The 21,060-nt window shown below is 44.1% G+C and overlaps 1 protein-coding gene across 1 annotated transcript; it reads left to right on the top strand.

Moving 5' to 3' along the window:
* Positions 1-3,760: 3,760 nt before the first annotated feature.
* On the top strand, positions 3,761-15,036 carry cacng1b (calcium channel, voltage-dependent, gamma subunit 1b). The gene is made up of 4 exons (XM_086133982.1): positions 3,761-4,259; positions 9,417-9,491; positions 12,023-12,160; positions 13,410-15,036. The coding sequence occupies exons 1-4, from the start codon at positions 4,010-4,012 to the stop codon at positions 13,640-13,642; spliced, it is 696 nt and encodes a 231-aa protein (XP_085990108.1). The 5' UTR covers positions 3,761-4,009; the 3' UTR covers positions 13,643-15,036.
* The last annotated feature ends 6,024 nt before the right edge of the window (positions 15,037-21,060 follow it).

Below are 21,060 nucleotides of genomic sequence, written 5' to 3'. Positions count from 1 at the left end.
CCAACCAGGTCAAACGGGTGAGGACGCCACCAAAACAAACAAGCGCCGTGCTTCGTGTTGCAGAGACGAGTATCCATCTATCGGGAGTGGCCGGAGGGCCACTAATCTAATTTAGCTGGAGAAATGTTGCCTGTCATTGGCAAATGAATCGCCTCTCAAGGCTGAGCAATCTATTCTGCTACAGGTAAAATTAGCCGCCAATTAAAAATGGTTTTCAACCCCCATATTTAATTTTTTTTTTAAAATCCTCACAGGGTGGCTGGCAGCTATAATTGAAGTTAATCATGGTGCAGTTTAGTGGCACCAATCGTCGATGCTCGTTCTCGTCACTTCAGTCATATGGGGGGTGGGGGGGGGGGTAGTCAGGGTCGCTTTTGCACTTGATTGGCGGGGATGCGTCGCCATGGTGGCCTTGTTGCCTGGAGACCACGTTGATGTCGACTTTGCTTCCCGGTCGTGCTCAGAATGACAAGAGTTAGAAAGGGTCACAAGGCCAAAAGCTGTGGTGGTTGGTTCAGGACAGGAAGGGCTTTTCTGCGGGCCTCAGCGCGATCAAAAGCACTCATCCACTTTTACAACCGAAATTCAAATTCAGTAACACCTGCACGTTTCTTTTCAAAATTCAGTTTTCCCCATTGAAATGAATCAACTCTCAACACATTTTTTTTTTGTGTTACATAATATAAGAGAAGTACACGTGTATGTCAGTTGTTTATGATTTCAGCCTCTTGTTGCCATGCCAATCTAATCCGCAAGGGCTTTCACAATCGGTATTGCCGGACCAAAAATGTTCAACTATATTTTAATGCGAATGTTTCTTCAACCAATTAGATTTGAAATTCACTCTGAAAAGGGCCCATTGATGACATCAGCATTTTTCCAGCCTCAGGTTGCTTGGTTCGAGCCAAAACTGTTCAATGAGCAAAACACTTCTGTGGTGTTGCATTTTTCTGCCGAACGATGGTTTCTACAAAGGGGCAGGTACCAAATTTGGAACCCCTTAAGCCTCCCTATGCCCAACCCTGACAATTTTTTTTTACATCGCAGTGGTTGCACGTTGATCCGTGCTTGAAATGAAAAAGTTCACAGGGTCACGGGGGCCAAAAGACACCATTAGAACACACTTAGATGTTCCAAGGAGCAAAAGCATTTCGACCACAAACGCAATCCAGGTGGAAGGTGATAATGACACAAGCGCCTCTCTGCCGCTTGCTTCCTCCTCCTTTAAAAGCCAGCTGATTTATCTCTGATGATCAATTTCCCGCTTGGCTTCGCTAGTGATGGTGTTTACAGAGAGCATTTTCACAGCACGCTCGCTTTTGAAAATAGTGTGACGTGTCCGAATCAAATAGCACAGCTGGGATACATGAGCGCTGGCTGGCTGCATGTTACGCTTGCAAAGTGTAAATGGAAGAAAACAGGCTTGCCGGTCTCGCAGCAGCCACTACTGAGAGAGGGCTGTCGACCAAAACGTTGGTATCAAGCAGCAGGTACCACAAGTACTCGCACGTTGTACTGAAGCAGAAGCACAAATTGTAAAAATAAAATCACTGGTATAAGTAAAAGTTGACATATTTTTGCTTTGACTTGAGAGCAAAAATTTGAGATAAGAGCACTTTACAACGGCAGTGAACTCAACTCACTTCACAACAAACACATGTTTGGCAGCAAGTGACAAGTTCTTCAAAAAAGGCTTCAAGCTGTTCAATGCCACTCCCTCTTTACTGTCAAACTAAACATTAAACAATAAAAAATAAGCAACTGTGTACCGTATTTTCCACACTAAAAGGGGCACTGGATTATGAGGCGCACCTTCAATGAATGGCCTATTTTGTAATTTTTTTCATACATTGGGCGCACTGCATTATAAGACGCAATCTACAATGCATCCACTAGATGGAGCTACGCTCAAGGAAACGCCAACAGAACGATCAGATGTCAGGAAAACGTATTTAATAAAGCAGCGACACAGTCCACTTAACCAACAGCAAGTTATAACATTGACTCGTTCATGTTGAACTCTCGTGCCGCTGCTCTATTTCCGTGTTCAACTGTGAAACCGATCGCCTTAAGTTTGAACTCTGCATTGTCAGCATGTCTCGAGCAAGGAGCCATTTTGGGGTCAAAATATTATCGTATTGACCATCCACAAGGTGCATCGGATTTTAAGGCGCGCTCTGAGCTTTTAAGAAAATGGAAGGCTTTTAGGTGCGCCTTTTAGTGCGGAAAATACGGTATTTAAAACAGCCACAAAGGGTATTTTTCAATACGTCTGTCTAGCTTTATGCTATGGAACAATATAAATTGCCATTGATGGGACGAGCAAATCGCATCAGTATCACCGAGTTGTAATGAGCAATGAGCAGTGTAGCAAATAACACTCACAGGCGTACTACATTCTTTATCCTCAACAAAGAATGACTAATGTATCTGCAGCTGACGACGGAGCGTTGTGTGTGTGTGTGTGTGTGTGTGTGTGTGTGTGTGTGTGTGTGTATAAAATCCCAGTTGTGATATTTGAGTTGAAAAAGAGTTCTCCCAAAAGTGGGGCATAGTACTATTAAAAAAAAAAAAAAAAGAAATGTCCATTCACTCGAGTCTTTCATGGTGATGAAAAGGATGATCATTGTGCCCATGAGATTGGTTATTTACTTGAGTGCGCTGCTCTTCTTTGAGATCTGAATATTACATTTTGTTGCTTGGCTTCATTGCCGCAGTCCTGTGAAAAGCAGCGACAACAGAACCCTAGTTGTTCTAATTTCAACACTTTTTTATTTTTTTTAAACATAAGAAATTATCAATTTTCTTAGGCTTTTGTCCCCAATGCGTTCCTCGAATATATGATTTTTTTTTTACAGTGATGACTCATTTTACATCCTACTCAGTAAAGTAATCTGACTACAGTTATTTTGCGAGATCACAATTTGTTACTGGCACGGCAATAAATAATGCCAATCAGCTTACGGAAAAGCGTCGATTACCATTCTCTAGATGGTGATGGCACCTTTTGTTGCCTCATGGGCGCAACAGTGAGTGACATTTGACAATACATGAATAGAAAGCATGTGTTTTGTTCACCTAATGGTAAGTCCGTCCCTGTTTGCGCCCTTCTACACACACAAAAAAAACCCAACGACAAAAACTGAAAAGCAGTTGTGGAGTTGGTTCATCAGCTGCTGTGTTGCTGTACATCCGAGATTTCGTTTTCCAGAAAATGGTAGCTGGATTCCAAATCATAACCTCTTTGGGCTTAGCTTCACCCTTTCAGGGGCAGTGGTCACTACGGTGGACAGTCTCGCATGTTATCAGGTTACAGGTTATCATTATTGGTGTGTGAAAGGGTTACATTTGTGAATGATGTATCGTTTTTGTCAGTCACATCAGAACAAACCCAAAAATTAATCGTCTTGGTAAGACCAGCTTTCCACTGGACTTCTACGCAGGATTATAAAAATGTGTTGGTTTTTTTGGTTGTTTTTAACATGGCTCTGAATGTGGATCATCTCGTGCCATCGAGTGGGACCCTCTTGGCTGACTCCTGATTGGCTGAGTAAGTAGATCAGCTCATCTGACAACTAATAAAGGAACTATCCCCTCCAGGGGGTCCCCTGACACGCAAATGAGTTTTCGTAGCCGCTAAGAATATGAAAATGTTCTACATAGATGACGACGTTGTTTTTGAGGCCCTTGATGTGTCAAAATGGAGGGGAGGAAGGGGAGGGGGCACAAAAATGACCTGAAGTTGACTTTCGATTGCACCTATAGTAGGTGCCAAAAGTACGTCTTCATCATTTAGTGCACGGCTTCCACTCACCGAATAGAAAGCCGTGAGGGAGAGCAAGAGTGGAGAGGTAGAAAGTAGGACGCCGTTTTCAGGTCCCCCCCTTTTTTTTTTCCTTGTACGAAGCGACAGGCACAAGGCAGAGGGCGAGAAAGACGAAGGCCAGTCGAGGAACGGGACCGGAGGACGACAAGCGAGAAGAACCACCGGAGCCAACCGGCGACTTGTATGTTCAGTATGTTCGAGGAGCAGGCCACTAAGGTGAAGATCACGTCGGTGGTGATCGTAGTGGGCATGTCGGCCATGCTTGCCGCCGTGGTGACGGATCACTGGGCTGTCCTCAGCCCCCGCGTGGACAAGCTCAACGCCACCTGCCAGGCCGCTCATTTCGGTCTCTGGAGGCTATGCAAGAAAAACATCTTCATGGTGGAGGAGGACCCACAGGGCAAAGGCTGCGGCCCCATCGGCTTACCCGGAGGTAGGATGACCCAAAAGAATGTAGCTAGGTCCATCCTGTGCGGGCCCGCAATTTGCTCCTCGACATTGACCGGTAGTGTGACAGAGCAACTGTAGAAAATAAATGAACGGAGGTCGTCTTGAGCTGAGGATGTCAATGCAAGAAAGGTGGAAAGGAGCTTTTCATGTCTGCAGCTTGAAGGTCAAAGCGGACGAGGAATAGAAAATGAAAGTCCACCTTGACATTAGCATCTCCTTTCGACGCCTTTGTGCCGGAAATCGATTAAGATGACAAATGTACTCTGTACTTGGGCAGAAGTATGGATTCTTGTAAATGGGAGTAACCACGTTGATTCTCAGGTGAGTTGGTTTCTTCCGACTCAGAATTAGAATCCGACTCTGGTAGCTCAAACATGTATGGATGCGGATGCATAAGAGAGTTGATGGAGTTACATCAGGTAGCATCCACTTTTCAGGTCATCGGGGCAGTACTTGATTGACACATTGACAGTTGATTTCAACGCATTACACTGACAGGTAATCAGTGTATAGAAAGACACAACGACTCGAGCAGGCAATCGCACAGTGCCAGGGAAAATCTGCCCAGAGGGCCAAACTCGAACTCAGCATCAACAGATGCTCGATTTGGGGAATGCTTTGGGGGGGTTGCTTTATCTTGCCTTTGGCTGGGTGTGTGCATGTCTGGCCGCTTCAGTCTTCGGATTTTTTTCATGGACTTAAGTCTGCCGGCTCCTGCTCCTCGACATCAGGACGCGTCTTAATAAAGTGTGCCTTCGCGCTCCATCTCACCATTTAAAAGCACACCTGGGAGACCCAAGGTGTGGGGTGGTGGGGAGTGGGAAGCATTGACGGCGGCATGGATTTGTGTGCTGGGGATGAGGAAGTAAAGTGAAGGGTGTTCAAATGTCCAAGGGGAGCTTTTAGTGGGTCTTGTATGTTCATTTTGAAGGTCTCCGCATCGTCTTACTGGATAACAATGGAGGCACAATTTGCTGTCAAGTACCGAAATGCCCAGCCAGTACGCACCACGGTTTCTTTCATAAGATTATTTTGACGTGTCGCACTGGTGTGGATCATCACCCACATTTCTAGTGTCCACGTGGGTGACTCGGAATGAACGGGACTTTCACGGGGTGTAGCTAACCGTCAAAAACGTTCACCCAGAATCGTTTCAGGAGCGCATTTTGGGTCATTGGGAGTGGTTTGAGGGCGGAGTCAAAGGGCTTAGGTTGACCCCCATTGTCAGCCACTCCTCGATCTGTGCTCTGTCGCCAAGGCTTCCTCAAAGCGTCACACCAATCCAGCTCCCGCAGTCATGACAATTAACCCTTTTGTGCACCTTGTAACCTGATAACCTGATAAGCTGTCCACTGCAGTAACCGTTTGTCCTTGAAAAACCCTTTCAATGAATTGAATGCAATGCAAAGAAATGAAACTGTTTTCGCCCCATTTTTTGCTTTGGGTCAGGTCACTGTCTAACACGAATAGAATGCAGCAAAGAACATCCAGAGGCATTTTTTTTATATGGCCGCACATCTGACCGCAGGCACCCGCAGGATCTGAACAAAGTCTCTGAAGGCTCCGTTGTGTCCCAGTTTATCTTTGATCTCTCGTTCACATTGAATTAAGCGGCCACGCCACACCAAAGACGGCTGACGACACTGAGACGGATAACAGACTGCAACAACAGCAACAAAACTCCCTTGGAATGACAGGTGTGGAAACACGACACCTTTGACAGTCCTTTACTCCCTCCCCCCCGCAACTAAAATGTCTCAATTAGTCGGACTGCAAGGTCAACGATGGGACCGAATATCCTCCAATCGGTTCCACCTTGGCTCGTTAAACGACTGCGGCGTACGTTTAATGAACGCCACGTTTCATATGGGACACGCTCGATGACAAGTGCAGTGCGCGTCGGCACGAAGATGACGTAGTGATGCAATCTCGCAACCCTCATTGCATTATTGGCAAAGTCAGCGAGCGTGGTCATAATGGGAGTCTTTCCCACATGGTTTGTTCACACGTTAAAGAAACAGTTCCATTGCTAATGAAGTTGACGTGATATGGGCTGGCATTATTAATGACTACTTGTGAAGCCCCCGGGGCGGATTGGGCTGACAGAAGACGCAGGGCTCCGTATTTGTCGACGGCGCAAAAATAAATGGTCTACTTTCACTTTAGATGACATCATTCTTAGATACTGGTTGGTTTGGTTCCTCTGCGGCATGCTGCGCGTCCCAGTATAACCGATTGGGAGGGCTAGGGGCGTTTCTCAGTATTGACTCCGCTGGAGTCAATTTGGGTCTCACGATGATTTTATTTTCCGACCTGTGTGCATACAATGACATCAGACTGGTGTTTTATTCAACGGTCTCGCTGCCTCTCCCGGGCATCTTAAGCGATCTAAATCGGTTCCACGCTAATTGACGTTAGCAACGTAAGCTCAATCCGTCGACGGACAGCGGCTGAAATTGTCACCCAGCGACCATAACCCTCGCCCCAAAATCACCCAGGCTATCCCCAACAACGTGTTCACAACAACAGCGCGGCCCATCTGCCGTAACACTGAGTTTTATTATTCAAATGGCCGTGACTATTGGGGGAGAGCAGGATGCTTGTCTTTGAAGTCAAGATGGCGCCCGAGTAGGCAGCCGTCAGCGAGTGCTCTCATGAGCCTTGCTTTTTTTTTTTTTGTTTTTGTGTTTGTTTTGTCACTTTGTGTTTGTTGTTACGTCGTGTGGACCTGATGTGGACTTTTTTCAGCATTTTTTGGCCACGACATTCATCAAGGAGGAGACTCTGTGCTTGGTGGTTGCGCCTTCTCGGCAGCGTGGGTATACCAGCGCTGTTTTTGACTGGGAGGAATGTCGGCGCCATTTGACTGTCGTTGCTGGACAGTCCTGGGGCGCTTGTGTCTTGCGCCTGTTATGGGCAGCATTTTTCACAGCCCCGCTTTGTTCAGCGGAGAGATCGGTGCTGTTGAACGGTCTGGGGCTGGATGGATGTAAGGCTTGAGGAGCCGACGATGAGAAGAAAGGAGCGTTAGCGCGGAGCGCCGATGTGGATTTGGAACTGGGAGTTGCGGCTTGGAGTTTGAAGCGGATTACGTGGGACAGGAGAAGTGAACTCATCTCTTTTCGTCAATGGACGCTACAGCTTCGTGTTTGCTTTCAAAACTTAGCTTGTAGCAGACGTGTGCACATTTTCAGCATGACATCTCTGATCCACTGAAGGGACACTTTGATCCTCTCCTCTTTCATCTATAACTGCTTCAGACAACAAAGTGTGTGCAGAAAAGTAGTGAAGATTGCACGACTGTCTGTGTCCTATGTGTTGTGTTGTGTTGTGTTATTTTTGTTATTTTGACTTCAAAATGGCGCCGCGAGAGTGGCTGCCTTTCCAGCAGCTCCTATATTTTGTTGTTCTACTTCTTCCTTTCATAACTTTGCTGCTGTGAATTGGGAATTTCTCCATTGCGAGACTAATAAAGGTTTTCTTATATTTTATGTTCTTACCTGGGCCACATCCAGAGCAATGCAGCACGACGTCACCACGCTATCGTTCTCCGCAGCACGCACCCCAGCTAAAATATACACAACAATGATGGGAAGTGGTTTGGTGAAATGAATAGTGTATTGTAACGGGTTTTTTTTTCTTTGACATGCACCAGGCACCCCTGACGATTCGGCTATTATCTTTCATTTGTATTGGCACGCGTAGTGTCGTGTGATTTTTTTAAATTCGATGAACCCATTTTATCCCAAATTTTTCCCAGACATTTAAAAGTCAAAATCAGGTGTCATTGGTTGCCCTTTTAAGTAATCAGTCATACAAAATTTTTAGAGCCTTGTAAATTAAATCATTGTTGTCCTTCACAAATGTGACCGGTGGGATTAAATGGGATTTATTAAGGTGAAAGCAGACAGATGTTGAGCTCCGTGGATATGTGTGTTGGACGTTACCGTATATCTTTCGGAAATATGACAGCAACGCGCATCGAACACATTCTTATCATACCTAAAAATGAACTTTTTTTCCAAAAAGCATCACACTGTGCTATGTTTCAAAGGGAATAAGAATGCGGCTGTGCTCACACCCACAACGGTGCAAAACACTGATTTTAAACTGTGTGCACCTGTGAAAAGACCAAAACAAAGTCTAGCCTGCCCGGGTGCATTTTTTTTTTTTCCGGACAAAAAATAAAAAAATAAATCTAACATTGACATAAATGGACTAAAAGCACTGCAGCTCCGTTAAAACTGAGCAGTGTTATCTTTGTAAAGGCAGACTTTTCATACAGCTGTTGCACTCTCTCAGAGATGATTTGGTTTCTGTAAAATGCTCGCGCACACACAAACGCATGCCCACTGTCCCCTTGCTATGCCATAACATGTGGATGAATTGGACCAGCCAGGACCGGCAGCAGCCTGTTGCTAGGTAACCTCTTTAGTGATTCTTTCTCATCCGGAGTAACAAACGGCTCCTCTGTTGCCTGGTGTATACACACAAACGCACACGCACAGGCACGCACACACACACTAATATTGTCCACCAATAGACCAAGATAGATCCAAGGACATTATTAAAGTACAAAGCAAAACCGACAAAGTACAAACAATGACGCTGGTAACAATGAACTAAGAGAAAATGTAATAAACCAAAAGCGCTTGCAAACGGCAAGGGAAAAAAAATGACGACGCGGCGTATAGCACTTAACAATAAACACTGACAATGATCAAGGAAGAACTCAGAATGAGACAAAACGGACTATGGAATGAGAATAAGGAATGTCGAGAGAATTCAAGCACTTGGTACATCAGATGTGAGCAAGGCAGGACTCATCAAAAAAACGAGTTGTCAGCTTGGCAGTGTTTTAAAGGTGGCTGATCATGAGCTTGACGATGAACCGCTTGCATTGAAATACTGTACTACAAAATGGAGCATAGAAGATACACGCACATGAAAACAAAAAGTATAGAACTACAAAAAATACAGTTCATAAAATGTTAGTCAGCAGCAAATTTGAATTTGAGATTTACATTTCGTCCCTAAATGTATTTTGACGCTGATTTAAAAAATGTCTTTATAGGTTTTTGAGATGTTCCGTTTTTGCTTGTGCGATACGGCCTTTTACCACGTGTCTTTGTCTTTGCAGCCAAGAACTGCTCCTACTTCAAACACTTCACATCAGGAGAAGAAGCGGAGGTTTTTGAAGTCAAGACCCAGAAGGGTAAAAGTTGCATCATCACCCTTTTTTTAAATATATATTTATGTATAAGTATAGATACACAGTATATCGACTGGTTAGCGCGTCAACCTCACAGTGCAGAGGTCATGGGTTCGATCCCTTCCTGTGTGGAGGTTGTATGTTCTCCCTGTGCCTGCGTGTGTTTTCTCCGGGTACTCCGGTTTCCTCCCACATTCCAAAAACATGCATGGCAGGCTGATTGAATGCTCACTAAATTGTCCCTAGGTGTGAGTGTGAGTGTGGACGGTTGTTCGTCTGTGTGTGCCCTGCGATTGGCTGGCAACCGGTTCAGGGTGTCCCCTGCCTACTGCCCGATATATATATATATATATATACACACACGGGCGGCCCGGTAGTCCAGTGGTTAGCACGTCGGCTTCACGGTGCAGAGGTACCGGGTTCGATTCCAGCTCCGGCCTCCCTGTGTGGAGTTTGCATGTTCTCCCCGGGCCTGCGTGGGTTTTCTCCGGGTGCTCCGGTTTCCTCCCACATTCCAAAAACATGCATGGCAGGCTGATTGGACGCTCTAAATTGTCCCTAGGTGTGAGTGTGGGCGTGGATGGTTGTTCGTCTCTGTGTGCCCTGTGATTGGCTGGCAACTGATTCAGGGTGTCCCCCGCCTACTGCCCGGAGACGGCTGGGATAGGCTCCAGCACCCCCCGCGACCCTAGTGAGGATCAAGCGGTTCGGAAAATGGATGGATGGATATATATATACTGTATACACATGTATATATATACAGTATATGTATACTGTATATATATACAGTATCTGTATTCCTTGTAAATATTTGCAAGAGCACATTAGCAAATACAGGCATCTGGATGAGAAATAATAAAATGAAAGTGATGCTGCACATCCCTGCAGTAATATCCTTGTCGCCTCTGGCTAGACTTCTATTCACCCTTTAATTTACTGCAAGACTCAAAGGCCACAACATTAGGTACACCTGCACGTGGAGATCCAAAAGAAGAGCGCCGAAAGGATGTAGGATATTTGTCTCGATTTCAGAATCGGTTTGTTGTTTTAGTTTGCAGTGCTGACACATAAATGCTCTCATTCACACAAGTGCATGTTTGTTCACTAATGAAATGGTCTCATTCACGATACGCTGACAGTTAAAAACATTCTCATGCACGATACAGAATTAATCTCACACACTGAAATTTCTGTTGTGCTCATACACAACGCTCTCCCACACACACAACAGATTTTTTTCTTTGTTTTTTTTTTTTTGGTCACATACACCTGGGAACTCTCTCTCACACATACATATTGATGATACTGATCTTATTTCACACTAACGGAGGCGAGCGAAATGCTCTCATACACAGCTAGAAAGCTCTCACTACAAAGGAAAATGCCAGTTACTCACATGCACACATACACACATACACACACACACACGCACGCACACACGCGCACACACACACACACACGTACACACGCACACACACGTACACACGCACTATTGAGATCCTTGGCATGACCTTAAACAGTCAGTTCATGCTACAAAACCCTCCAAAATATGGCAGAGTTGAAAAAAAGAGTGGGCCAAAATTATTCCACAGTGATGTGAAAGACTCATCACCAATTATCGCAAACGCTAGATTTCAATTATTGCTGCTCAGGGTGGCACAGCCCATTATTAGGTTCAGGGGGAAATTACTTTTTCACATAGGGACAGGTCGGTTTGGATTTTTTTTTTTTTGGGTGTATATCAATAAATTAGAATAAGCATCTATCCATCCATCCATCCATTTTCCGAACCGCTTGATCCTCACTAGGGTCGCGGGGGGTGCTGGAGCCTATCCGTCTCCGGGCAGTAGGCGGGGGACACCCTGAATCAGTTGCCAGCCAATAGCAGGGCACACAGAGACGAACAACCATCCACGCCGACACTCACACCTAGGGACAATTTAGAGCGTCCAATCAGCCTGCCATGCATGTTATTGGAATGTGGGAGGAAACCGGAGCACCCGGAGAAAACCCACGCAGGCCCGGGGAGGACATGCAAACTCCACACAGGGAGGCCGGAGCTGGAATCGAACCCGGTACCTCTGCACTGTGAAGCCGACGTGCTAACCACTGGACTACCGGGCCGCCATAAGCATCTAGTCACTGCATTTTATATTTCCTTGGGTTGTCTCTGTGTGATATTAAAATTGGTTTGATGAACGAAAATCTTGTACTAAATAAGCAAAGAACACAGAAATCAGCAAGGGGGGCAAAGACCTTTTCATGGCACTGTACATATGCCTGTATTAAAAGGGCTCCAAGAAACATTTCCTCGCACACAGAGGAAGAGGCCACATTGTGTGTGTGTGGGTGTGTGTTTTAATGTGACCATGTAGTTGTTTCAAATGTGTCACACTAAGAGAATTACGGCCGCTTTGCAGAAGTGGCGCTTGTTTTCAGGTGTAGGCTAATTAAGTGTGGCATAAATCAATTATGCAAGCCACATTCAGTGGCCGAGCCGCCGCAAGGACTTGTCATTGTTTTTTTGTTGCCAGAGTACAACATCTCAGCGGCGGCCATCGCCATTTTCAGCCTCTTCTTCATGATCCTGGGAACCTTGTGCGTCATCTTCTCCTTCGGGAAGGGCCGCGACTATCTGCTGAGGCCTGCTGGCATGTTCTTCGCCTTCGCAGGTGCAGCTCGCTTCATTTTTGCTTTTTGAATGGTGAATCGTTTGCGGCGGGGGGAAGTGACCAAGTTGAGTGCGCGCAAATTTGACTTGATTGGACCCAAATGCAGGGAAGTGGGAGAAACAAGGAGATCAGACATAATCTCGAAAAACAAAAAGGCAACCAAGGTTTTAAACCACTAAATCAACAAAGACAGAAAACACCATTGAGACTATGGGCAACTTGACAAGACAAAGGAAAGGTGACGTATGTCAACAATGAACTGAATCAAAGCAGCACACTAAATACACACAAATTGACAAAGACGCCAAGGGATACCTGTACAAGGCACGAGTGGCAGGGCGGAGCTGATTGTTTGAAGTAAAGAACAAGTGGAGGCGAAAATGAGTCAACGAGACTTGAACAAGGGACAAAGTAAAACAAGATCTAAACATAAAATCTAAACATCACCAACAAAATTACGCATCATGACATACTGTGCAACTTTCACAAGTGGCAAAAGCTAAGCGACCAAACAAGAAGTTATATTATTTACTATATTTTGTAAATTAATCATCCAATTAATCAGTTATTGGAATTTTTCTTCGGCTAAACATTGGAACCGGCATTGGCCTTTAAAACATTTTTAAAAAAGGGAGAAAAAAAATCATCGCCATGAAGCCCTTTTACCATTTTGATGACTTGACGCAGCTTCACAACACTCAAAATTGTTTCCTGTTTTTAAAAATTTACATAGTACAGAAAAAGGAACAAAATATATGGTCCGTTTCGCATGTTTTTAATGAAACGAGCTGGCTTGCATTAGCTTGTTCACATCGCCTTGCTAACACTGTGGAAGGCCTAGCAAAAAAGCTAATCTAGCAAAAAAAGCTAAATTAGCTTTTTTGCTAGATTAGCAAGGCAATGGGAACAAGCTAATTTAGAAAAAAAAGTACAACAAAATGGGAGCACGCTAATTTAGAAAAAAAATTAAATTCGCTTTTTTGCTAAATTGCTAAAAAGCTAAATTAGCTTTTTTGCTAGGCGTAAAAAAATTAAAATAATAACACACCTTACTTGTACGCGCTTGTTCAGATTTGATGTCCTTTTTACACCGCAAAAGTCGATAAAAGCAACAAAGGAGTGTAAAGTACAGATATCCGTTTCCAGATGTAGGGAGTGAAAGTCATCAGAAAAGACACTAGAGGAAAGCAGAGAAAGCTGACTACTTGACCTGAGTGCAGCGATGAAGTCTCGGTTATCTTGCCCGCAGGTCTGTGCATCATCATCTCGGTGGAAGTCATGCGTCAGTCGGTCAGGAGGATGATCGACAGCGATGAGACCATCTGGATCGAGTACTACTATTCGTGGTCCTTCACGTGCGCCTGCGCCTCCTTCACCCTCCTCATCCTGAGCGGCGTGGCCCTCCTCCTCATCTCCATGCCCCACATGCCCAGAAACCCCTGGGAGACCTGCATGGACGCCGAGCCCGACACCTTAGATTAGCTTCACACCTGCTCACACTTCGAGAGGGAGATTTTTTCGAAACTGCTTGTATATAAACAGAATTTGAAAACGTGCGGTTAACGTATGCGCAATAGTAGAAATTGTAGAAATAATAGCAATAATTTTATAATATGCGAAAAGAAAAATGTAATTTGATGAGAAACTAGTTGTCATGTTAGGGCACGAAATCAGCATTTTAAAATCACTAGAATAGAGTGGCAATATGAGGAGAAAATAACGAACGTTTTTCGAGATTCAAGTCAGAGTACGAGGAAAAAAAGCAAGAATAAAAAATTGCGAAAAAGTGAGGATGCAATCCTAATAGTATGGCGGCCCAGTGGTCCAGTGGTTAGCGCGTCGACCGGGTAGAGGTAGCGGGTTCAATTCCAGCTCCGGCCTCCCTGTGTGGAGTTTGCATGTTCTCCCCGTGCCTGCGTGGGTTTTCTCCGGGTACTTCGGTTTCCTCCCACATTCCAAAAACATGCATGGGAAGTTAATGGAACACTCTAAATTGTCTGTAGGTGTGAGTGTGAGCGCGGATGGCTGTTCGTCTCTGTGTGCCCTGCGATTGGCTGTCAACCGGTTCAGAGTGTCCCCCGCCTACTGCCCGAAGACAGCAGGGATAGGCTCCAGCACCCTCCGCGACCCTTGTGAGGATAAGCGGATCAGAAAATGAATGAATGAATGAAATCCTAATAGTAGGAGCTGCTGCCTGCCACCGCTCATGTCCAGACACTCACGTTGTCAGACCCCGCCTCTTCAAGGCACACGCAGACATGACAATATGTACAGTATTTTCGTGCATTTTAATCGGGTTTTGTCGTGTCTTGTAATACGTCTTAAATGTTTTCATATGTGTACAAATATTTAAAGCGTGTGGGAGGGGCATTTATGTCTTTTAGGTGCTCTCTTAATAACGGAGAACCACCACCGGGAAGTGGGGCTGGAATGTATCGAGCAATAGTTTCCGTTGCTTTAGCTAAGAAAAAACTTTCAAAAACAACAACAACAACAAAAAAAATTTCAAATGAAAAAAATGTCTTTGTTCAGGTATAAGAACATTTCATAAATGAAACCGCGGCATTTCCTATGAGATAAGTAATGAATGGTTGCCATGGCCCACCTCCACCCACCGCCTTTTCTCTTCTCGAAAGACTTTCTCCAATCAATGGGACTCATTGATGGCAGCCAAAGAAAGAGGTTACACTGAGCCGATTCTGGCGGCCAAAGAAAGAGGCAACACTCGTCCTCCGTGGCAATCGGCATCCATTCCGCTCGGCTAATTCCACGCCCGTCCCCCGCTGACCTGAACCCGCCGACTAGACCGTTTTAATCGATGCAAGCGTAATAAAGTAGCGCTTTTTTTCATGTATTAAAGCAGTGTCTGAACGTGACTTTGTTGTGTTTTGCTGTCTTGATGTTGATATCGGTCCATATGAGAGCAATGTCCGCTAAAATAGCAACAGGCACTTTTGCCCCACAGCAACAATATTCAGCTTGATCATATCCACTTAGACAGTCACTTAATGCGCCTTCTCCAAATAAAAACACATTTGTCCCCCCACCCCGCTCGTCAAACTCTCTTGCCCACATACTGGAGTCAAGGAAGAAAACCTTTGTTGAAGGCAGAAGGCGGCGAAAAAAGGATGAAATCTCCAGAGACTTCGCGCTCTGTTGGCCGCAGCTTTCGAGGAAATGTATGCAAGGGGCTAGCCTTAATCTTTCATGAGACCTTTACCTTTGGAGTGATAGATGCGACATGTCTCGAATCTACTCACTGTCACGTTTCATTCCCAGGAATTCGCACACGGCGTCGGGGGAGGGGGGGGGGGCTCATTTGCTGCTTCTGATAAATACCCGGCAAAATTTGACTTCGCAAGCACGTGAAGAGAGTCGACGAGATGATAACAAATGTGTTGCCGTGTCACTGAAAGGAAGGTTGTTACCTGTGCGCTATTGCAGCACGGACCACCGGCTTTGCTTGTTCTAGTAGCAGGTGGGAAAGGTCACTTGGTAAGATTGCTTTGGTGCATAATTGGCTTGTGGTAGAAACAACGTCCGCACGCTAATTCATTATGTGGAAGAAAACAAATGAACAACCAAAAAAAAACATTCACTGCCCATATGCTACACTTGAGCTACGTTTAAAATTTGAATGTGGATCTTTCCTTTTTGAAATGGTTTTAATTTATTCTCAACAATCTATTTATATTGTCTGTTTCGCTTGGCTGTACTACTGTCCAATGACAATTTTAATCTTATGTATTTAGTTATCATTTAATTATATTCATTATTGGCCACTGACTGAGTAGGACAAGTTGTTTTGATTAGGATTTTTATGATGGTATTTATTTTGCCCTTGATTGTCCGGGACCTTTTGTTACAATTTTCACATCAGATTAATTATATGTGTTTTTTTGGGGGGGGGGGGGTTGCCATGACAGTGTGTGACAAATTGTTTTGGAAATGTTCATTTTAATTATTATTTTTTAATTATTTTGATTGCCTTGTACATTTAGCCACCATTTCAATTATTTGGCTTCTGATTGTGTGAAACTAAACTGTTCCAAAATATTCAAGGGAACACTTGGAATTACATTGTGCAGCTGAACTCATTCACTCCCAACGACGTTTTTAAACGTCTTTTTAGACTTGGTCCAGAATTGGCTGGTACTGAATGAGTTAAGTGTTCCCTTTATTTTTTTGTGCAGTATATAATTATTCATTGGTGGGTAACGTGTTGTCCCTTTTGTGTCCAGTCTTGACACAGGAACAATTTCCAGAATCACGGTTTTGCCAATGTGACTGGAAGCTGTCAGCTGTCATTTCCTGACCGCTGTCTCAGATGTGTTACTCCTCTCCACCCACAGGCCAAGCCGACATGCGTTTTACATCCATCGGCATCCCCCCGAGAGAGGGTGAAAAGAAAAAAAAATCACAGGCTTCTTTCAAGTCTGCCGGATGGAAGAAATCAATTTGAAATGAGAAGAGTTTGCACTCGCTCGGGGATGAAGACTTAAAGTCCAGCCGAAGTCGATTCATCGATGACACCATTGATGTTTTTTCTCAGCACAACACAGTGGTCACCAGACTTTTTAGTGCGACGGAGCAGTTTCATTTAAAGACACAGTGAGCATAATAGCGAAAGTCTCATTATATAAAAGTAACATTTACCTTCCTGTCACAAGTGACAGGAAATAAATAAAGAACAGTGTGCTGTTTTGTTCTTCATGTCTGTGGAGAGGAAAATGTACCAGTTTATGCTCCATTGCATGTGTTCTAGTCATTACAGGATTCAGGGTAGGAGTTTTGTTTTTTTGATCTGGGAAAAGAATGACTTCTAATTGCATTTGACAAAGAAGTACTTCATTTTGCATGTCAAAATTAAATGATTGAGAACTGAAGGGGCCCTAGAACACAACCTTGAGGGACATCATCACCCCCTCCCTCATACATTCCCTTGTTTCACCTTCTTCATTGTTTATGTCTTGTGACCTGTTGTAACTGTCATATGCTTGTGCAGTTTTTTGCCTCACTCAAATTATCCTCAAATGAGGGTAGTTTGAGCGTGGTTTTTTTTTTCTCCCCCTCTCCCTCCCTTGTTTCTTTCTGACTTTCGGGTTGAGTGAACGCTGGCGCGTTTTGGCTGCCGCTGCTCAACCCGTATTGTTTTGTGTTTTTTGTTATTGTAAAGTGTCCTTGGGTGTCTTGAAAGGCGCTTATAAATAAAATCTATTATTATTATTATTATTATCACGCTGGTGAAGATCATGGTGAAATTTGTGCAATGCCAAGCAAATGGGTTTTGCCCTCTATATTAATGCCGCCGGCGCACAAAGTGAGTTTACCAAGATGCTCGTACATTTTTCCATGGTGAGCTTTTGAACCGAACTGAAGTTAGCGCCACATACTTATGTGGGGTAAACTCTCTGCTTGATCTCTGCTCACCACATCTTCTGCTTCATGTTCTCATCATCATAAAAGGCACCTTCAGAAGAAACCGCTGCTGTTTTCTTTAACACTTTACATATCTTGGGGAAGTTGATATTGCATCTTTTGCTTCCACTTTCATCACTAATGATCCCCTTCTATGTCTTCTTCAATCCGATTGTTTTTGCTCTTTTCGTTCTGTCACTGCTGTGCTGCTTTCTTGATATTTTCTCCTTTTATCTGATTTTATTTTTTTTCCCCCTGTCTGCCTTTGTTTTGCTCGTTCAAGCAGGCACTCGGCTGTCTAATGGCTCGGATCGGTGCAGACAGATGTGTCATAAGGCAATTCAAGCGTGCTCTACACCAGTACTTCACATGTACATGGAATACGGCGCAAAATGCACTCTGGCCTGGAGGATGGCGAACAAGGATTGATGTGAAAATAACAGGAGTGTGCTTGACTAAATGTGCCATGATAGCCGACAGAAGAAGAGAAGGGCTGTGATTTAATCTAATTTTTTCTAAAGAAGAAAGAGTGACGATCTTAGTGAAGCACTTGTTGAAAAGACAAGACAAATATAATGCCGAGTATGACTTGAGTCTCCACAAGGAGCAGAACTACGGGTGATTACGTCTTGGATGCCCAGTCTGAAAAAGCAAATGCCATCAGCGAAGCATATGAATCCACCCCTCCCAGAGCAAAAGCATGGATTTGCATTTTCACACAAGGAGGCAGCACTTCATTAGAAAACTGCAAAATTCCAGTTTGTCAATTCGTGATCAATGTACAGAGCGCATGAAATGGGTGCTTTGACAACCAGGGTATACACAATACAGTGTAGTGGAGCCATCACTTAAAGGTGGCTCTGGATCTTCACCCAGCCTACAAGTCATAGTCAAAGAAATGCAGCGTAGGGCTGAAGGACTTTTCTAATGAAAAGGTGGGCAAAATTCAGAACGGCTTCAGAATTTTCAAAAATGGACAGCTAGTTTGGTAATATGAATCATAGACAAACATTTTTCCGTTCTTAGGTTCTCTTTAAAATGTCGCCTGCCCTGTTAATAAACGTTTTATGAAACTGAACGTCCGGTCAGTGTCCAAGAAGAAATTGTGTTCGACTCTGGAGGTTCCACAGTCCCCCTTGCATTTTGTCTTTACACGTTTGGCATTATCCCTGAGGCTAGAATAGAATGTACAAACCATAAATGATGAATCATCAATATCATCAGTAAATGTAAGCAACAACCTGAAGTCATCAAATCGGCACTAGTTTTAAAAAACGTGTCTCGCCGTCCCAAAACAAACTTCAAATTCAGCCACTTGAGTCAAACCAGTCTCACAAGCTACAACAAATGCCAACAATAATAGCATCTATTTGAGTATATTACATGAGCAATTTAGTTCAAATGGCATCAATAGAACATGCCAAAATACAAAGGTTCACTCATGCTGATGCCAGAGGCAATCGGACTAGTGGAAATATTCAAAGCTTTTAATGCAAATTACTAACCCAAAACTGTTTTTGCAATCAACGCTAGGCAGCGGAAAAGGTCAAGAAATCATTGCAGAAACACACACACACACACACAAAAGAAACAATTTTTATGAATGACAGGAGCGGAGGCGTTACTTTGCTCCAATCTTGTGGAAAATAGATTTTCACAGCACCATTATGCTTTTATATATATATATTGCATAATGGCAAAGCACAGACGGCAGGAAGGCAAATATGATTAGAGGTCACACTGCATCATCACAAAGGCTGTGGCCTGCCAGAGAAAAGCTGCTCTGGTCAATTATTTTTATGAATTGTTTCCACTCTTCTATTAAAAATTAAGTGTGCGTCCCATTATATCGGGGGTGGCATGGTGGATGAGGGGTTAGCATGCCCACCTCACGGTGCAGGGTTCAATTCCGGCCTTACTGTGTCTAGTTTGCATGTTCTCCCCGTGCCTGTGTGGGTTTTCCCCGGGTACTCCGGTTTCCTCCCACATCCCAGAAACATGCATTGCTCTTTGAGTGCGAATGGTTATTTGTCTACGTGTGCCCTTCAATTGGTTGTCAAGCAGTTCAGCGTGTACCCCGCCTAGTGCCCGAAGACAGCTGGGATAGGCTCCAGCACGCCCCGCGACCCTCGTGAGGATAAGCGGATTAGAAAATGAATGGGTGGATGGGTGATTGTATTACTTAGGAATTGGAAGTGATAAGACTTCAGCTGCCATGACCTGCGTTTTTATTGACTTTATTGTGATTCGTTTCACTTGGTTTTATAGAAACAAGAGTCAACGGCGATGAAACATGATGCCTCAGAGCCTATGGGGCTCCCCACAATATTTCAGTTTTGTCCTCATTAAATTGGAGAAAATTCTCTGTCATCCAGTGTTGGACTGGATGAGATCCTCAAGTGGTTAGCAGAAACAGATACGTATAATTGTATGTCATCATCTCATGAATGATGTGATATGTTATGCTGTTGCAGTAAAGAAACAAGTGGGAGCATGTGTTAGTTATACAGGAGAGGTTCAAGAATGGATCTCTGGGGAACACCACATGCAAAGATTACCTGATCTGATTTGTGGTCACCGAGACAAACTGAAAATGATACTACTGATCAGCGGCTCAATTATTTTGAACTCACGTGAATTGAGTTCCGGAACATATTGAACTTGTCAAAGATTTACTCATTAATGCATTTTCTTTTCATTTGTTTTTATTTCTGTGCGGGTGTGACCATGGAGGCAAGAATGAAATGAAACAAGTCCAAAAAAAAGCAAGCAGAGGTGGTTTGCATTCAGGTTGGACTACCAAATAGAAAAATAAAGCTGATGCTAATTGCACTCTTTGAATGATGATTGTGGAATATTTTCCCTCTCGCTGGCTGACTAAAAGCACTCATCTCCATCATGCAGGCCTTTTGTGACTCATTCACGGGCAAAGCGTGGGAGCAAAGAACATACTGTAAGTACAGGCAAAGTTTTCGCAATCTTCATTTGAAAACATCTCTAGACACGGCTTCCTCTTTGGAAGGGGATCCTTTTTTTGGGGGGTCGCCATGGTGACGGCATGGGAGCGAGACCCGACTATAGCGAAAAAAGGAGAGCGCGGTGAAAAGGTCACACTGGTTGAGTGACTTCTGGCGTACGTTTCTCCACAGAGGATGCACTTGTGGGTTTGCACACTCAACTTCTTCTGGATTTAGAGGATTTAGCAGCCGGTGTGGTGTCAAATTAGACGATTCAAACCTCCTCATAGAGTGTGGAAAGTACTGCATGTTAAATGCTCCCTTGTGGTTGCATTCGGTAGAAATGCAGCGCACCGGCACATGTCTTACATTTATATGTAATACACTAACCATGCACTCTATATATAATACAGAGAAAATTTTGTCAGTAGAGTCGCGTTTTCCATGGAAATGCCCAAATCCGTTCCAAGCCCCCCAAAACAATCTGACAGAAATGTGTTGTAAAGCATAAAAATGCATCAAAAT

The sequence above is a fragment of the Hippocampus guttulatus genome, chromosome 16, assembly GCF_054856545.1.
Source record: "Hippocampus guttulatus isolate MCC_2025c chromosome 16, RoL_Hgut_1.0, whole genome shotgun sequence".
In the NCBI taxonomy this organism is placed as follows: Eukaryota; Metazoa; Chordata; class Actinopteri; order Syngnathiformes; family Syngnathidae; genus Hippocampus; species Hippocampus guttulatus.
The sequence above is the reverse complement of the archived record's forward strand: the minus strand, read 5'-3'. Positions and strand labels throughout refer to the sequence as shown.

Excerpts from the sequence above, each read along its gene's own strand:
- cacng1b (XM_086133982.1), top strand. The coding sequence starts at position 4,010 with ATGTTCAGTATGTTCGAGGAGCAGGCCACTAAGGTGAAGATCACGTCG. Across the intron at positions 4,260-9,416 it reads CCCCATCGGCTTACCCGGAG|CCAAGAACTGCTCCTACTTC; the intron begins GTAGGATGACCC and ends TTGTCTTTGCAG. Across the intron at positions 9,492-12,022 it reads TGAAGTCAAGACCCAGAAGG|AGTACAACATCTCAGCGGCG; the intron begins GTAAAAGTTGCA and ends TTTTGTTGCCAG.